The sequence below is a fragment of the Schistocerca piceifrons genome, chromosome X (genome assembly GCF_021461385.2).
Source record: "Schistocerca piceifrons isolate TAMUIC-IGC-003096 chromosome X, iqSchPice1.1, whole genome shotgun sequence".
NCBI lineage: Eukaryota > Metazoa > Arthropoda > Insecta > Orthoptera > Acrididae > Schistocerca > Schistocerca piceifrons.
Window position 1 is genome coordinate 823,804,340 of NC_060149.1, and position 18,689 is coordinate 823,823,028.

General features: G+C 38.1%; 1 protein-coding gene across 1 annotated transcript in view; it reads right to left on the reverse strand.

Moving 5' to 3' along the window:
* Positions 1 to 706: 706 nt before the first annotated feature.
* LOC124721420 (ankyrin repeat domain-containing protein 13C) overlaps positions 707 to 18,689 on the reverse strand; it is a 109,886-nt gene continuing 91,903 nt past the window's right edge. The window contains exons 8-11 of the mRNA XM_047246392.1: positions 17,248 to 17,397; positions 4,395 to 4,524; positions 2,016 to 2,133; positions 707 to 843 (exon numbers count right to left, since the gene is read on the reverse strand). Of these exons, the coding sequence (XP_047102348.1) occupies positions 828 to 843; positions 2,016 to 2,133; positions 4,395 to 4,524; positions 17,248 to 17,397 (414 nt within the window). The 3' untranslated portion in view covers positions 707 to 827. The remainder of the gene's footprint in view (positions 844 to 2,015; positions 2,134 to 4,394; positions 4,525 to 17,247; positions 17,398 to 18,689) is intronic.

Genomic DNA, 18,689 nt, shown 5'->3' on the forward strand with positions numbered 1-18,689 from the left:
CACATGCATCCATTTCTCATTTTCACATCTTTGATTAAGAAATTTATTGCCTAACTTTCATGAGTAACACAGCCATGTAAATAATCCAATTTAACACCATACCATCAAGGACTCTGGGAGTGTTGTAGGCTTCCTTTGGTGAATATCTGTTCCTTGTGAGTACTTGTTTCTAAAGATTATGTGAGAAACACATAATCACTTGGAGACAATACAAAACTAAAATCACTTGCAGTGAGCTCTACACTGGAGAAGAAACTTGAAATTTCCCCCTACCTTTGTGATACACACTTTTCCAAATAAAATGTACAGTGACTGGAGTAACTACTTCCTAAGTTAAATGGTAATGGAAACTCAAGAGCAATTGATTGTGAATCTGTCACATTGGGGTTCAGTATGCTGTTGACTGTTGTGGATGGACACAGAGTTCTACGAGTAGGTAACCGGTTTTTATTATTGGGTACAGCAACAGCATTTTGTACTTCATTAAAAATTTTATTTTCATTACTCCTTTCACTGACAAGCACAACAATATCTTTACCATGATGTTCTTCCTCTTCTGTTGAACTTTTACTTGGTTCACTAGTTCTGCGGAACTGATTTCCAATGTCAGTTAATCTAGATGTTATACTTTCATAAAAAATGAACTCAAAGTCTTTCTTTTTAAATAAAGTCTTTGAAGATGATTTGAACACAGAAGCTGATGGGTGTGCCTTTATTAGGATTTCTTCAGTGGGCATAGCACTGTTATGATGATTAGGTTTGTTGGTGTTGTTGTTAACCAAAGGATTTCGGTAATTTATTTCAATTAACATTATCTGGTCGAGGTGTCATAATTCTGGAAATCTGGAAAATAGAAACCATTATATGAAATACATTTCCTAAGAATGGAAACAAAATGTTTTATTATTTAAATAATCATAAATCTGATTCACAGTTCACAAGGCAGGGAACAGGAAATTGTCTTAAATAATGAACTGTCCCAGCCATTATTCATTTGAAACAATTTCTGGAACATTATCAAATAAAAAGCAGAATTTAGCACAGTTAGACACGAATTCAGATCTTCTCATTCTAAGTCCAGGATCTTAGTTGCTGCACTTCAATATTATTAGCACACAAGTTAATACTATTACAAATTGGTAACTGTTGAATTTCACTAAAATTCTAAGAGACAAGATTCACAGTAAAAAACGTTTTTGCTTCAAATAAAATATTACTCTAATAAATCTTCATGAACATCACTAAATTAGAAACTCTTGTAAGACACTATCATTGTTAAGATGTTCTCAGTAAACAACCAAAATTTTGAAAATCTCTGACATGACCTACACTTCTGTGGCTGAATTGATCAAGTGGAAGCAACGTAGTGATTAAGACATTTTACACTCTGACAGTTTTAGTATACACATCTTAAAGTAACTTACAATGCTTTTTTGTACTGTAACATACTTATCTATCATGATAACTGAAATTATTACATGGCTGTTAATTACAGGAGACTGATGGAGCCACTCAAACTTGAATATAGCATGGGAAAGAAAACGGATTGTTTATTTTTCAAAGGAACCATTGAAGCAATTGCATTGAGCAATTTAGGGAACCCAGAGCATCATCAACAGTTAAAAAATCCAGCCTCAAAAATCGAAGCTGAGTGGCATGAAATAAAATCCATTCTAATTGATCATTTTTTTAAATTTACGTCTCTTCTAGTTCTAAAATTGTAAATAATGCATGAGAAACACATTTGTACATATAATTTCCTTGGCACACACTACATGAAATGAACCAAAAATTTTTTAACACTTTTACAAATCTAGGGGAAAGGATGTATTTCAGAACTTGAGATTTCTATCTGTAACATAATTTTCCTTTACTTAAAAATCCCAGATACTAAATTTTGGGAAACAACACATTTATCTTGTACCTCTACCACACTTATCATAAATGGAACAAGTAAATGTTATGCAAGAGGAAAGTTACAAAGAAAACTACTACTATTCACACATATTCCTTACCTTGTAGGATCTTCTACATAGTGAGAAGGTATTTCGAAAAGTTCTGCTTTGATGTCATTCCTAAATGCAAATTCCTGGAATGTTATCTTGGCTGTAACTGTTGGAAGAATTGGAATATCTAAAAAGAAAGATGCATGTCACTATTTTTAATACTGATCAACCATCAACAAATTCTCACTTTTCAATGTGTAGAAGTCAGTTAATGTAGTCATTCATTCACTATGCCCAACAGTTTCTTCCCTTTTTAGAAAACTTTATATGTAACTCTTAATTGTCATACCAAGCAGACCTATTTACTGTACCTTATCTTCCTTAGGCAACATCATTATTTCTGAAAAATTGCTTTTAATATCAAAAGTTGGTATGTCACTTTGATGTGAAAAAACATTAGTTTCTTTTGACTACAGCATGGAATGTATTTACTTAATGGGCCAGCCCTAGGCCTCAATCAATAGATGACCTATCTTAAAAAGTTATACTTGACATTGTGTTCTGTAAGATTGATTCAGTAGTTACAAACACATTATTACATTAATAGTTCAGTAATTTCAATCATGGCCAAAAATAAATAACTAATAAATAACTGTGTATAAATATGTAGATCATGCAAGCATTAAAAGTAATCTGATCAATAACAACTGCTTAATATAGCATCAGGAAGGGCATACGGCCATCACTACCACTACCATTGTCTGAACCCATATAAAAATGCTGACCTTGGAGAAAAATGGGAAAAGCAGCAGCAGCAGCAGCAGCAGCATAGAAGAAGAAGAAGAAGAAGAAGATCACAACTGTTTAATACTTTGCAAAAAAATAGCATAATGCTGAAAATGGGACACTAATCATCCTTTAACAGAAATGACAACTGAAAAAAATTCTGAAAGGACATGGACTTGCAAATGTATTTGTTCCAAAGCATAGTAAATTAGGATGAGCCAGGAAACTGGATGCAGCCTTCCCTTAAGAAACCATCACAGTTTTTGTTTAAAGTGTTTTGATGAAAATTGCAGGAAGTTAAATCCAGATGGAGAGGTGGGAATTTAAACCCAAATCATACTAAATATTTGCTAGAAAATTAATCACTTTGAGCCAGTGTTTTAACTAATGTATCACCTCATGTGACAATGCGTAATTGTAAAAAGTCCTTAGTATGGTGGATGGAGGCTGACAGGGAAAGATGTGCACTATTCCTGTAGATTGTCATGAAGTGGTAACTGAGACCTAAGCTGGCACTCCATCGCAGCAATAGTGAGATCACTGAACACAAAGCATGAAGATGAGAAAGGAAATCAGTTGTATTCTTTTCAAAGGAGCCATCCTCATACTCACTTTAACCAGTTCAAGAAAAACTATTGTAAATCTAAATATGGATGGTCAGATGTGGATCTGAAACTCGTTTTCCCACAAAGTGTCCATTATCTTAACCACTGCATGACCTCAGTTGGTAAATAGCCACAGAATCTGGAGGTGGCACATGAAAGCTTAACCCCACGTCCCAAGAAAACTCAGATGAATATTTTCCTGTAGCATACTCTGCCACCAATGACCTGTACACATTTCACAGTATTTGTTTACCAGGTTTTTTGTGGATAATGTTGAACATGCTATGCTCATTGATGTAATGTAACAAGAAGCATAATTCACTGGTTTCATAAAGCTGTTTTTGTTTTCACTCTTCTGTGGTACAACTGCGCTACATCAATGGACAAATACAGGCTCTGGTTGAACTTGATTTTTAATAATGTGTGATGTACACAGCGCTCTAAAAGTACGTGTGGCACCACTGAAAGGTACTCTCGACAGTTATGCCATGGCACATATTGTGACCCTTTTTTGTTTAGAAGAGTGGGGATGTGTCTGATGTTTGAATGTGACATGGACATTGAATGACCTTTTACCTAATAATGGTTTGCCACACACAATATCAACAGCAAAACATTACCATCCTATGATCACAGTATTTCTGTAATACTCACTGGCAGTTGCTGGATAATCGTAATCTGCTCCTAGCATTATTTCACATTTTCTGAAAATGGAGATGACCAATTGGTTTCTCTATTGCTCTATTGTCTGTTACATATCTTGTGCTCTGCACTCCACGATTTCCATTAACCCTAAGCACTCATTCGTAACACTGACGAGCGGTCATCCCATTCCAAGGTGACCAGAGTATTTTGCAATGAAAATTACTGTGTAACAAAGGATATTTTCTCAGAATGTCCATGTTAATATTATAAAAGAAATTCTCATCCATTTCCAGCTAAGAAATAACATCTACTTTAAGCAGTGCAATTATACATAAATTTACAGTTCTGCAATAAAGATATCTAATACAGTGAAACAATTTTACAAACAAAAGAGAGCTGAAAGGTATCTTACCTATTTTAACAGGAAATCCAGGTGGAAGTTTCATTAAAACAAATTCACGAAGTTTACTAAAATGTTTAAAAGGTGCAATAACTTCCAGTACATTTAAAAGCATTTCCACTGATAATGGGAAATCTGGACTCTGAAAATTATAAAAATATGTGTAGGTTACAGCATAGTCACTTTTATTACAAGGCATAATGATACTGTGGAAGAAAATTTTTGCTTATGATCTTAAAAATGCAAAAATAACCCGATGGTTTCTAAATATTTCTTCAAAAAAGCAGGAGCAAAATTATACTTTATTATAAGAAAACAACAACAGTAGGAATATTTAAATTTAAAATACATGATGATGATACAATTATTCCACATCTGAATATGAGCTAGTAACCATTTTATGAATCAGACAAATATTCTCAGTCTCTGTGAATCTTCATATTTTCATGACTTACTGTCTTGTCTTTAAAATTAGAGGAATACAGACATATCCAATGAGTCTCCTTATTAGATACAGCTGCATTCATGCAATTTTATAAGAGATTCTAAGGACCCATTTTGCAGACTTCTTTTAGTTAATTTCTTTCACTTGATCTAATGAGTTTCCTTAATTTTTCTTGGAACCTTTTTCACTTCTTGACAGTATAGACACTGGCATCACTCACATTCTTTCCTTGAGTATGTGCTAAAATAATCTTTAATGGCCTCACTAGCAGGATGATAAACACTAATCATTTTATATTTTTAAATGCAGGATTCAAAACATGTAGAAGAAACAGTGATCAAAACATCAATGAAGAATGGTATTCTGGCTCTACAAACTTCAGCACAACAGTCAACTCACTACTTAGGTCTTCAAATCTTGAGTCATGTTCATAATTTTATGCTCACAACTGTCTTCATCCATTCTTAACAGACATACTTCTAAAGGAGCACACTGAGTATTCCATTTAAGTTGCATCATTTTCTGTATTTTCTCCATTGTATATATTTATTCATAGTAGTTGGTATTTTACTAATAAATTTTCTTGGGTAAAAGCTGGAAATATTTTAATCCAGTTTTTGGTTGAACAGTGAAGAGTACTGAATCCCTTCCACATACAGTTGCCTTCTGGTAATTTGGCAGAAGTTAATATATTAACATGACTCTTCTTCAGCACTTGCTTCAAATATACTTTTCTCGTGATCACTTTCCTCATTAAAATCTTCTTAATCCACACAGCCTCATGAAAGTCACAATCCAGTCACCTCTTACTCTTTTTCGTCGTTTCCATGGTGTAGTTTTTAAGCTTGATCTGTCTTCACAAACTAACTGCCAATCTCTTCTTAGGTCTTCCTACATTTCTCCTACCCATCAGTTTATATGCTAATGCTCACTGGGGAAGTTGTGTGTGTGTGTGTGTGTGTGTGTGTGTGTCGTGTGTGTGTGTGTGTGTGTTCATGACAAGTATTGAGGTATTTAATTATGCTCCTATATGTTGGTTTAATTTTATTTTTCTTGCTAGGTTCCCTTTCAGCAGGAGGTATATGGTTTCGTGAGGTGTTAGTGACAATCTGATATTTTGACATCATCCTTCAAGTTCATGGAGTGCTGCATTACATTTATGTCCTATGATTCTTCTGTGGTTACCAGATACAATGAATAAAATGTCACCAGCAAAAGCTATCTATTGACTTGTGTTAGCATTTTCATGTAACTTCTGTAGTATGGGCTCCTGTATTACATCCCAAAACTCTGGACCACACACTGATCCCAGCGGACTGCCTATTATTACTGTCTTCATTATTTCCTTTCCTGGGCTTATTTAGAGGTGCATGTCTCCCACAGTAAAGGTCTCTTGGGCAGTTGTACAGGATTTCTGGACACTAACTCCACAAAGCAACCAAAGAAAGACAGCTGCCATAGGTTATTAACAGTGCCAATAATATTGATCATGATAGCTATAGGGTACATAGAATGAATATCTGCTGTTAGCAAGATCAACTTATTTATTGCATCTTCAGATGACTTGCCTTTTCTAAACCCAAACTGATGAGGGCTCATCCCATGTAGCAGTCAATGACCTTGTGATTTCTTGCGTAATAGTCTTTCAAATATCTTGCCAAGAATGTTAAGAAGACAAATTGGTCGGCTGAACATGGATAACACCAGATACTTGTCTTGCCACCATCTCAGCAGTCTTCTATGGTGCAGGAACCCTTCCTTCCAAGATACACTCATTGTATAGTTCATGCAAGTAAATATCTAATTAATCACATAAGGCTTGTATTACTTCAGCAGTGTCTACTGTCTTCCCTTTATATATATAACACCTATGCTGATCTTCTGTCTCATCTCCTACTTTGTCATCTGAAAGCTTTGTTTCCATTTGCAGGGCAGCTGACTGTTCCAAACTTTCTGTTATTACCCCCATCATTTCTTTTGAGTGTGGACATGACTGTTGGTGATCGTATACTCTCATAGACAATTTTACATGGTATTCACCAGGGATCGGTTTCTTATTTATTCCCCACAAATTGTTTCCATTGTTGCACTTTTGTTCTCCATAACTCTTCCTTAAAAATATTGTTTAATATACCTGTATCTATGCAGCCACTGGATACTTTCTTCTTGGGTCATGCTGTTCTGATATATCTTCCTGGCTCTACTTGGTTCACATCTTAATTTCTGCACCACCCCAGGATACACGGAAGGTACTCCTCTGTAAGGACCTCTCCTGATAGATATTGATGTCTTTCTTTGCTCTATGTATAGCACCTGACAGTTATTGTAATTTAAGATCTGCATCATCACCCAATGGTGGATTTCCTGGATACCGAAATATCCTCCTCAGTTCTTCCCAGTTAGCCTTTTGGAAGTTGTATTAGAGCCTTATGCACATGTTTTTCGTGGTATCCTCAATTTCCCTTCCAGTGAGGGTATAGTGTATGATACTGCGATCACTCAATGTTTTAAACCTTCCACCCTTTTCCACAGTGCGCCACAGTGACGTCCATATTTGATGTTGCTCTGACCCCCCCCCCCTTCATCATAGGTTGGTGGACTGTGAGGTGTATTCAATACCTGTGGGCCGAGTTCCTTAACGGTTTCTTCTAGTTATCTTCTACGGTCATCAGACAGGTGGCTACGCAACAATACTGATTTTGCATTTGCATCAGTGGCAAACATGAGAGGCTTAATTCATCTTAGGTGACAAATGTCCTTTAGCTTAAGCAGATACTCATCAATCTCATCACTAAACTGAAAATACATGGAAACCAGGATGCAACTCTCTTTTCTGATTAACATTTCCACACAGATTATGAATTCTGAACAATACTGTGATAAGAAGCATGAGAAAGACAGGAAAACATACTCTGCCCACAGGCCCTGATGGGCCCATGGGTACCAACTGATGGCCATATAATCCTCTGCCAATGATGTCATTGGATACAGTATGGAGTGGTGTGGGGTCAGCACACTGCTCTCCTGTTCACTGTCAGTTTATGTGAGCCAAGTACACCATTACTCCAACCAGTAGCTCCTCAAGTGGCATCATGAGGCTAAGTGCATCCCATTTCAGTCCTTTCACTAAGGAAAAGTCCATGGCAATACTGGGAATTGAACCCCGATACTCCAATGGCAGTCAGTCACACTAACCACTCAGTGACATACAAATAAGTACAACGAAAAATGGGAGTAGAGAATGTCATACAGTATGCTGCCAATACACATTAGTATGAGCACTAATTAATATCCACAGCAACTACCATCAGTACATATGCAGCAGTGTAGTGATCCAAATAATGAGTCAATAGGTCTCCACGGGTATCAACAGCCAATCTGTATCAAGCAGATGATGCATGTGTAGAGGCTTCACAGAGAGAATAGAGTGACCAATTTGTTTTCACAGATGTTCAAATGCATAAAAAACTTGAAATTTGGAGGCCACAGAACATCTGTATATACTACTTGACCTTGTTTCTTTAATCAGATATCAATGCTGGTAGTGAGCTACAGGTCTTTGGAAATGAATCTTTTCTACGATTTTCATTACTGATATGATTTTTAAAGTAATGCAAGGAAAACAAGTAATGAAAGGAGTCAACATAACCTCTCACTGTATAGGTGAGGCATTGAATACTCAATAGGCACATAAACAAGACTGAAAACTGTTAGAGCTTTTGCAATGTCCAAAATATACCACATGACATGTACAAGTGGAAAAGTCTTTGTCTAAATGACTGTATGATCCAGCAGTACCAGGATCACTGAACAATAACAGCATCAAATGTTGGGACATGTGCAGAAATCGGTTTTGCCTGATCATGCACTGTATAAGACAGACAATATAATAAAATTTGTTGACATGGAGATAGGAGATTCTCACTGCGCAGAAGAACAACTGTGCCCATTTGCTCAGAGAAGCCATAAAAACTCACAGGCATGACAACAGCTTAGCTAGAAAAATGAAAGCTACTAGATAAATGGAGCCTGGATTCGCCCCCTGCAGCAAATGACCATTGTCGGTACCAAGTGAAGAACTATAGCGAAAATGGCCAGCGAAAGATCGTCCGAGGTTGGCACTCTAAGTACGTGAAACCCTGACCATGGGCTCACCTCCAGTTTGCCCACCAATGACTGAGGGTGAACCTTGGCAATGCTGGCTATTCGTACTGGTGATACATCAGAAAAACAGCTAAATGACTGTGAGTCAAAGTTGCCTAGATGAGCACACCACTGGGAAACATGTCAAAACTGAAATGTTACTGAGCTTTCAGAATATGCCTTTCTTCAGAGCTAAGTAATTCAAAATACTGGCCCAGTTACAGTGCATTGTTGAGACAATGTAGTAGTAGTAGTAGTAGTAGTAGTAGTAGTAGTGGTGTGTGTGTGTGTGTGTGTGTGTGTGTGTGTGTGTGTGGGGGGGGGGGGGGGGGGCACACACATGGATGAGTGCACATTTGCACACACAAAGCTTTTGATCTTCATCATTGAGGTCTGAACAATGCTCATCCTTATTTTGCATCATCATCCACAATTTTTCATTACAATATTGTTGTTGTGGTCTTCAATCCAAAGACTGGTTTGATTCAGCTCTCCATTCTAGTTTACACTGTACACTCCTCTTTATTTCTGTGTAGCTACTGCATCTATGTCAATTTGAATCTGCATACATCAACCCTTGGACTCCCATTACAATTTTTACACTTGCCCCTCTCTTTCCCCCTACAGCAGTTCCACTGCTCCCCCCCCCCCCCCCCCCCCCCCCCCGCCACCGTCCCACAGTAACAACGGCATCTTTGTCAACCGCAGCCAACACCTCACTCACGGCTATGCAAGAGAGGGCACGGCTAAATCTTACACCAGTGTGCTGCTGGGCAAGCTTGCACATTGCACATCCATCACTCGTGGTCTCCAATGGGGAGTGCCATGCATATATGCCACCAGAGGACACAGAACTGACATGACCTCACTACTCAAGACTGATTGGCCACTGCATCTTTTTAAGCAGCCACAAATCAGAGCTTCACCCCAGATACAGAGCATCTACAGACTGACCAACAGCTGCATGGACAACTACAATGAGGAGCAATACATCAACACAGTATGACACTACTAAACATTACTAATATTTAGAGACTATCAGAGTGTATTGGAATTCAACACTATTTCTTTCTATCAAGAACATTACTCTCTCTGTGTGTAATTCAGCACCACAAAAGAAGCTAGAGCCATACAAAGTTATGTTTATCTCAGTTATTAAGTTTACATAGTGTAAATAAACTTATTAATGTGTTATCTTTTTGTAAATGTAGACTGTCTCTATTAGCCACCGATGATACCAACCCATCAGACAGCAAGTGGTGACGAGTCTGGTTTTATAGTGGCAGTGCTCAGACCTCATTAAAATTATTCATATCCATTTCAAGTGCTTTTAATCCCAGTATGCAATGGCAACTTCTGGAGACCAATTACTCACTGCACTTATTCAGTCAACATATTACCTCATTACTAATGGCTATTGGCTGACTGATTGAAGCTCAACAAACCCAGCTAGCTACAACAACTGAAACACAAAATGATAGCAGCCAGGTGCCACCTCCTCCACCTTTCCACTATTTTGATACACAACATGAGAAATGGATGGAGCACCGCCAGTAGCTCAAGCAGCATTTGTAAGCCTACATGACGCATTTTCATCGTCGTCGTCTTCTTCTTCTCCTCCTCCTCCTCCTCCTTTTTCCCATGGTTAGATGTGCATACTTCCAGATTGCGTCAAAAGTTGTTCCCTCAGCTAGAACCCCTAACCTTACCACACAAAAATATTATCTGAGCATTAGAAGACTTCGCTGAAGCTCAGATTCATTTAGTCGATGCTAGTTTCAAAATTTTTCATACTCATTGTCATAATAATCAGTCTTACATGGAAAGGATAGCTGAACACAAGGGCATGACTAGGAACTGTAAATGCAACTACTCTTGTGGAGTCTCATTTCAAGGTGATACACTTAGAATACTAGCTGAGGTTCTAAAGCACTGAAACCCTGGTCTCAATGACATGCTTTAAGTGTTTAAACCTTAGGAAGTTCAAGACTTCACCGAACATGACTTTAATGTGGCTGTTCTTGCAAAGTTGCAAGCTTGAAGTGACCCCTGTTTGACAGGGCAAACAACAATGGCTCTCTCAAGCAACAGTATAGATACAGTCTGACACTCTCAGCTGCTTCATTGACTAGTTCAAACCTTCTGAAGGCTTGTGTAAAATGTTATGTAATCTATGACAACAAAAACTGCTTTCTCTACCATGTGGAATTCCAACACTGCCACAGATGAGGACAAACACAGCAAGTGTACTTGTAAAGGAAACACAAAGTAATTTTGTTCCATACAAATCTCAATTTGACAAAATGGAAATAAATATGGTCTCTCATTCTGAATCTGTGCTCATGAACCATGGGTGAAAGCAATGGAATCACACAGTGAAATGCAAAGTTCAAAACGTGCCTCATTCTAATGATTTCGCTAATAAAAGTGCAGGTAAATGCTTCGTCAATCACAATTCAGACAAAGACAGTATTTCAGAAGTCAGAACAAATGGTAACATTCAGATGAAACACACAGACTGTTCATCTCTCTGCAGATTTGAAATTAATCTGTACCGTTTCAGTTCGACACTGGTGCTTCAGTCACACCAATTAATCAAAATACTTATTAGCACTTCAGATCCTCATCTACAAAAATCACACCAGCATCTCACGCCCCATGATAATGAATGTAGCTCTGGTCTCGGAGAGTGCACATTGCAAGCCAAATATAGAAATATGACTACATCATCAGTGCCTTTCACAGCATTCAGACACGTTCTAATCCCAATGTTTTTAGCATGGATTCTTGTGGTTTACTTGGTTTAGATATTCAGGGCAATGTGCATGATACTGACACAAAAACTTCCCATGCCAGTATTCATCACTTGTTTGAAAAATATGAACATTTGTTTGACAGCAAACCAGAATACGCAAAGAATTTCAATATGCATATTATGCTCAAGACCAAAGCAAAACCTAAGTTTTAGCGCAGTTGTGTGGTATCACACACACCATTTGTGATGAAGTTGCTTCTGAACTCAACGGATTAGAAGATATTGGTGTTTTGACATGGATTTCTGCAAATCTATGGCCATATCCCCCTGTGAACACAAGAAAAGTGAACAGGATGATCAAGCTACAGTTAACACTCAAGCATTTACTGATTCTTTCTTGATTCCATGTACTGATGAGATTATGGATCACCTAGCAGGTGGAAAATTCTTTTCAAAAACTGATTTAGCCAATGCTTATCTTCAATTTCCCCTAGATGAGGAAACCGGCTTGTATCAATACCAGTGCATTCACTTCGGAAGCGCCTCTGTTCCTGTGTTATTTCAACACTTTCTTGAACAAGTGATGTCAAAAGTTCTGTTCTATTCAAATTATTTAGATGACATCACTGTATCCGGACAAACATGGGAACAGCATCTCAAACATATGGAGTCTCCTTTTCAAGTTTTAACTGACAAAGGACTCACAGAAATATTCATTTTCAACACTGAAACTGAATATTTGGAACATATCATTGATGAACATGTCTGCCCCTGGTAGCTGAATGGTCAGCGTGACGGATTGTCAATCCTCTGGTCCGGGTTCGATTCCCAGCTGGGTCGGGGAATTTTCTCCACCCAGGGACTGAGTGTTGTGCTGTCATCATCATCATCATCCTATCATCATCATCATCATCATCGACTGCAGGTCACCGAATTGGCGTCAAATTGAAAGACCGGCACCCTAGCCATATGATTAAATAAAAATAAATAAATAAATAAATAAATGACATTCGTTCTGTGATTAAGCATTCTCTACAAATGTGCAAATGACATAATCCAACAAATTTATTTTGAATGCATTGCTAACAGCTGTTCCTTTGCGTTGGCCCTAGCATAAAAACTTTCCTTTTAAATGAACTGGAGAATGTGAACAATTTTTTCAGAAACTGAAATATACATTGCTTAGTCACCCTTGTTTTACTGATTTTGATCCGCAAAAGCCAGTAGTGTTTCCAGTTGATGCATCATCACAAGGAACAGTGGCAGTTTTATCTCGCAAGATTGGCAACATGGAACACCCCCACAATGTTCGCGTCTCAGATGTTGAACGAGGCCCAAGCCAAGTAGTCAGTTGGAAAAGGAAGATTTACCCGAAATTTATGGTGTTGCAAAATTTCAGCAACCTGTGTGTTGTAGAAAATTTTGTCTTGTGGTCAATCATAAACTCTTTTTCATCCGGCCAAAGGTGTACCTAATTGTACAGTACGGAAGTTGCAACACTGGTCACTACTACTTTACAGTTATCAATATGAAATCCAGTATCACCCTATGGCACAGCACACAAACACAAACACACTATCTCAGTTATCTATGGGAAATGATCCGGATTTTGATGCTTCAGATGTCTCTTGTTATCAAATTGATAATTTTTATTATCAAGTGCTGCAAGCTTTTCACACTGATTCTCGGTGGATCGCGCAAGCTACTGAACATGATCAATCACCATGACTGCACAAGAACTACATTCAAATAGGTAGGCCTCATAATAAAAAATCAATCTCAGATGCAGTAGTTCGCAAATACCATGGGCAACACGACAGCCTTTCTCTTCAGAATGCTGTAATTTTATTGCATTTTCCTATGAACAAACCCGAGCACTGATTACCACATCATTAGAACATGTGTTTATAACATAGAGGGTATTGCAGAATCGTTTGGGCAGCGATGATGACCATGTAACGTTTCTGCAGGTAAAGCACTGTGAGCAGGCATAGTACACTTGGTGCTCTGGAATAACGTCAAAGCATTTTTCCTCAAGAAGCATGAAGTTTGCTTAGCCTTGAAAGTGTGAATGAAGTATTCAGCTTCATTGTTTTACTGAGGACAGAATGGTGTCATTTGGATATGTTGAATTCCATTTTATTGGTGAAATTGTTTAAATTCCAATGAAGAAAATTCTGGACCACTGTCCAAAACAAATCTCTGTGGTAAACCTTCCAAGCAAGAGACACTGATAATAATAGCACCAGTAGTTGAATGTACTGGAATGACAAACAGTTATTTGCTGTACGCACTGAAGATAATGACCCATTGTGTGTTGCAAAAAGGACCACCAAAATCAATATGGACACACTGCCAATTACCGTCAGGTTGAGGCCAACTGCAAAATTCTTGCTGTGGAAGTGCCTGGTTATCTGCACATCTGCAGCAACGGGTGGTCATATCTTCTATTCGTTTATCCATCCCAAGCCATTTACAATGCTGGCATGCTAACTACTTATTTCTAATGATTCATCTGTGTTCTCTCCTCACTCCTCACATGCCTGTTGCCACCTGCAGCAACAGCAATCACAGACATCGAGCCTGCATGAGCTGTACAGCCTTCTGTGTCCTCAGCAGTGACAATGCTGCACCCACTTATGCCACTAGATGGACGTCCTATTTTTGGTTTCTCAGTCAACATTCCTGGAGGTTAGCAAGATGAATGTCAGGATGCGGGTTGGTTGACACCACCAGCCGTCGTTCCATATACAAACACTTAGATTTATACAAGACATTACCAAATTTCTGTTTTTCACAAACATTTACCATGCTACCACGACCCTGCAGCTTATTTCATCTCTGTTTCGGCCATTGACAGTTATTTTGTTACCCCAATAGCAGAATTCAACTACTTTTAGTGTCTCATTCCAGAATGTAATTCCTTGAGCACTGTCCAATTCTATTTGATTACACTCCATTACCCTTGTTCTACTTTTGCTGATGTTAATTCTATAACACATTTTAAAGAGACTTGTCCATTCCATTCAACTGATCTTCCCAAGCCCTTTGTCATGCCTAGCAGAACATCAATGGCACTAGCAGACCTGTCACTCCTTGTATTTCATTTCTGCCACCTTCAGAATTTTAAAGAGTGTATTTCAATAAACATTGTCAAAAGTTTTCTCTAAATCTACAAATACTATAAAATCAGGTTTGCTTTCACCAGCCTACTTTCTAAGTCAGAGGGTCAGTATGACACTGCAAGTTCCTGCATTTTTCTGAACCCAGACTGATCCAGTTTTTCAGTTTTTCTGTAAATCATTGATATCAGTATTCAGAGTACTGCTTTATTTGTAATCAGAATTGTCAAATTTTTCTTGAGGTCTGATTATATTTTTGGCTGTCTCATAGCAGGTGGAATAGTTTTGTCATGGTATTTTCTCCCAAGGATCTCAATAACTGTGAGTGAATGTCATCAACTTCCGGTGCCTTGTTTATATTTAGGTCTTTCAGTGTTCTGTTAAAACTTCTTGCAGTCTCTTATTTCCCATCTTATCCTCATCCGCTTCCTCTATCCTTTCAATAATATTGCTATCGCTGTCAGTTCCTTTACATAGTCCTTCTATATAATCCTTCCAGCTTTCAGTCGTCCCTTCTTTGCTCAGTACTGACTTGCCATCTGCACTCTTTATATTCATAGAGCTGCTTTTTGTTCCTTCACAGGTTTCTCTAATTTTCCTGTACTTGTACAGCCCAGTAATTCTTGCTTACCCTTTTGCACTTTCTGTTACTCTCACTTTTTAGACATCTATATTCCCTTTTGCTTTCTTCGTTTGCTGCATTTTTATATTTTCTTGTTTCGTAAGTTTTTTATCTCAGCTGAACGTAAGCCCCATTTTTCCTGTCCCCACACTTCATTTATGTCCACTATATCTAACTTCAGTCTATTCATTTTTAGGGTTCTGTGGTTCAATTTGAAGAAAACTGAAAACTGGATCCTTTAGCAGAGGTAGTCAACCTTTTTTACCTACTGCCCACTTTTGTATTTCCATTAACAGTAAAATTTTCTAACCGCTCACCAAATGCTTCATGTCACAATTCTATGAAAACTAATGAAAATTTTCTTAAAACACCTACCACCTACCGTCCACCAGGAAAGCTGAAACGCCCACTCATAGGTGGTATGGATTAGGTTGACTACCACTGCCTTATAGAATCACTTTGTTGTCTGTCCATCCGTCTGTCTGTCTGACTGTTAAGACCCCTATTTCTCTGGAATGCGTAGAGGTATCAAGCAGAAATTTATGTGAAATACTAAGGTCAACGGTCAATTGGTGGCGTAAAAAATTTAAGATTCTAAGTCAATGCAATCAAAAGACATGGCCATATATGTCACATATTCTGATATTCATGAACTCACTCATCAAAAACAATAGCTGAACTATCTATATACAAGTAGGGCCACGTGGTCTAGTGGTAAAGTGCATGCCTGGAAACAGAGAGATAGTGCGATCGAATCTCGGACTACGGATTTTTCAGTCTACCTTTAAACCTAGCCTCCACCTCTCAACCATGTGAAGAGTCTCCAGAAAAAACACATGGTTTGGATTCCAAGCTAAACTGTAGGTCCTCTTTCCTCAGTTGGGTAACTGGGATAGGTCAGGGACATGCAACTCTCGTGGCATCCAATACAAAGCCTTGTACCAGGTTACTGAGCCACACGAAATAATAATAGTAATAGCAGTAATAATAATAATAATAATAATAATAATAATAATTTATCATCATCATCATCATCATCATCATCATCATCATCAATATAGATAATTAAGCCTGTACGGAATCATCATAGCTTGCACTTGTCCAGTTTTTATTTTTAATTTCTTACTTATCTACGCAATTAAGGGATCTAACATTCTACACACCGACATGCAGAACACTAAATTTTTCACCCAACAATAACATACTCCTGAACAGTATGCACTCAGAGATCAAATGTGGGACTATATTACCTCCAGAATATTTTACCCAAGGGGATGCCACCATCATTCTACCATACAGTAATGTCACATGTCCTTGGGAAATATAACGACTGTGATTTCCCCTGCTTTCAGCCATTCAGAACACCAACAGGCCATCTTGACTACTATTAATATCATTCCATCATTCAGACTGCTTCTGCAACTACTGGGAAGGTTGCTGTCCCCCTTCAGGAACCTTGTACTAGTCTGGCCTCTTTACAAATATACCTCTGATGATGTTAACCTATTGTTGAGGCACGTAAGTCATCTGGTCGGAGCACTGATCATGGTTTGTAGCATGCCAATTTACTTTGAAACATTGATAACTTTTCCATTGGAAGAAATGTTTCTCAGATTTGGAACAAGATTATTTGTGCGCAATGCAGGTTCATTTAACCGTTTATCATTCTGTGAGTTACAGATCATTCACTAACTCTTATAAAGAAACTGTAACAAACATAAAATATGAAGTCAGAGGTGTCAAAAGTCCATACAACAACAATGAAAAAATCTTCTTACCATTGCCACTGTGGCCTTGAATGCTTTGCTCGTTTCTTTATACACCATTTCCCTTCCTAATGTGGGATGAGCACCAACATCACTGTTAACGTATTCTTCCCAGGTAACTTTGCTCTCAGGTGGAGGTGACAGTGATGGTCTTCTAACTGGCTGGAAATTGAAATGTCTTTATCCTGTTATACACTGCTTAGTTGTTTCTAGTGGGAGCATGCATGAAAATTTATGTAAATATACTTACATTTAACTACAGAACAATTATTTAAAATGTTGCATACATTAAATATAAAAACTTACTGTATATACATACATTAAAATTGTCAAGGTGAAACAGTTCAGAACCTAGATACAAATTAATACACGAGGGACGATCATAAAGTTTTGCTTGGAAGTGCATGTATGCAGTCACGCCACTCACAGAAATCCCTGCAATAAAGTAATGGAGTGTACCACTAGAAGTGTCAACACAAAATGATGAAGACCATTATAATGTGGAATATAGTTTTCTGCATTTGAAGGTAAACAACACTGCAAAAATCTATGCTGAGCTAACAGAAGCACATGGTAATAATGTACCGACATATAAAATAGAGGTGCAAGTGTACCCAGTGTGATGGAAAAGTCTGAATGATGAAAAACAAATTTACAGACTATCTGTCGTGAAGCACTGGGAGCCTGAAGCACTGGGAGCCTCAGGAGAAGTGCTCGATGACTGGCTTATTGAAATGAAGATGATGGTGTAAAAAGTGAAAATAACATAACTCAACGGACTGATTTTCAACATCTTGCACAACATCTGAATGAGCAAAAGTTTGAAGTATAACCCACTGGCTACTGCCTCAGGTTCTTCAGCCGATGATTGTTTAACAAGTTTCCTGTCTGTTGCCAGCACGAGCAGCTGGTAAAAGTCAAGAGAACACGTTAAAAAAAAAAACTTCAACTGAACAACCTGTGGCAAAAGTGAACAAGCATTATGTCAACTAGTGGTCATGACAACCTCAATAATTTTTTAAACAAAATTTGCTGCCCATTGGGTTCCCTGACTGATCACAATGATTAGAAAATCCTGCCGAATCAAGGCAGCAGCGGAAATGTTACAGACATGTCAGGCCAATCCACCAAAATTTGCTGCCCATTGGGTTCCCTGACTGATCACAATGATTAGAAAATCCTGCCAAATCAAGGCAGCAGCGGAAATGTTACAGACATGTCAGGCCAATCCACACGACTTCTTTTGCTGCCTAATCACCATGAGTGAGTGCTGGGTGTACCACTATTACCCGAGACAAAGGAGCAAGCACACATTGTAAATGCATTGATTCACCACTGTCGAAAAAGACAAGGACCCAACTGACATCAGTGACAGATGTGGTGGGTGTTTTTTGGTACTGCCATGGTATGGTGCCAACAGATTACACTTGTAAGGGAAATATCACACAAGGAGC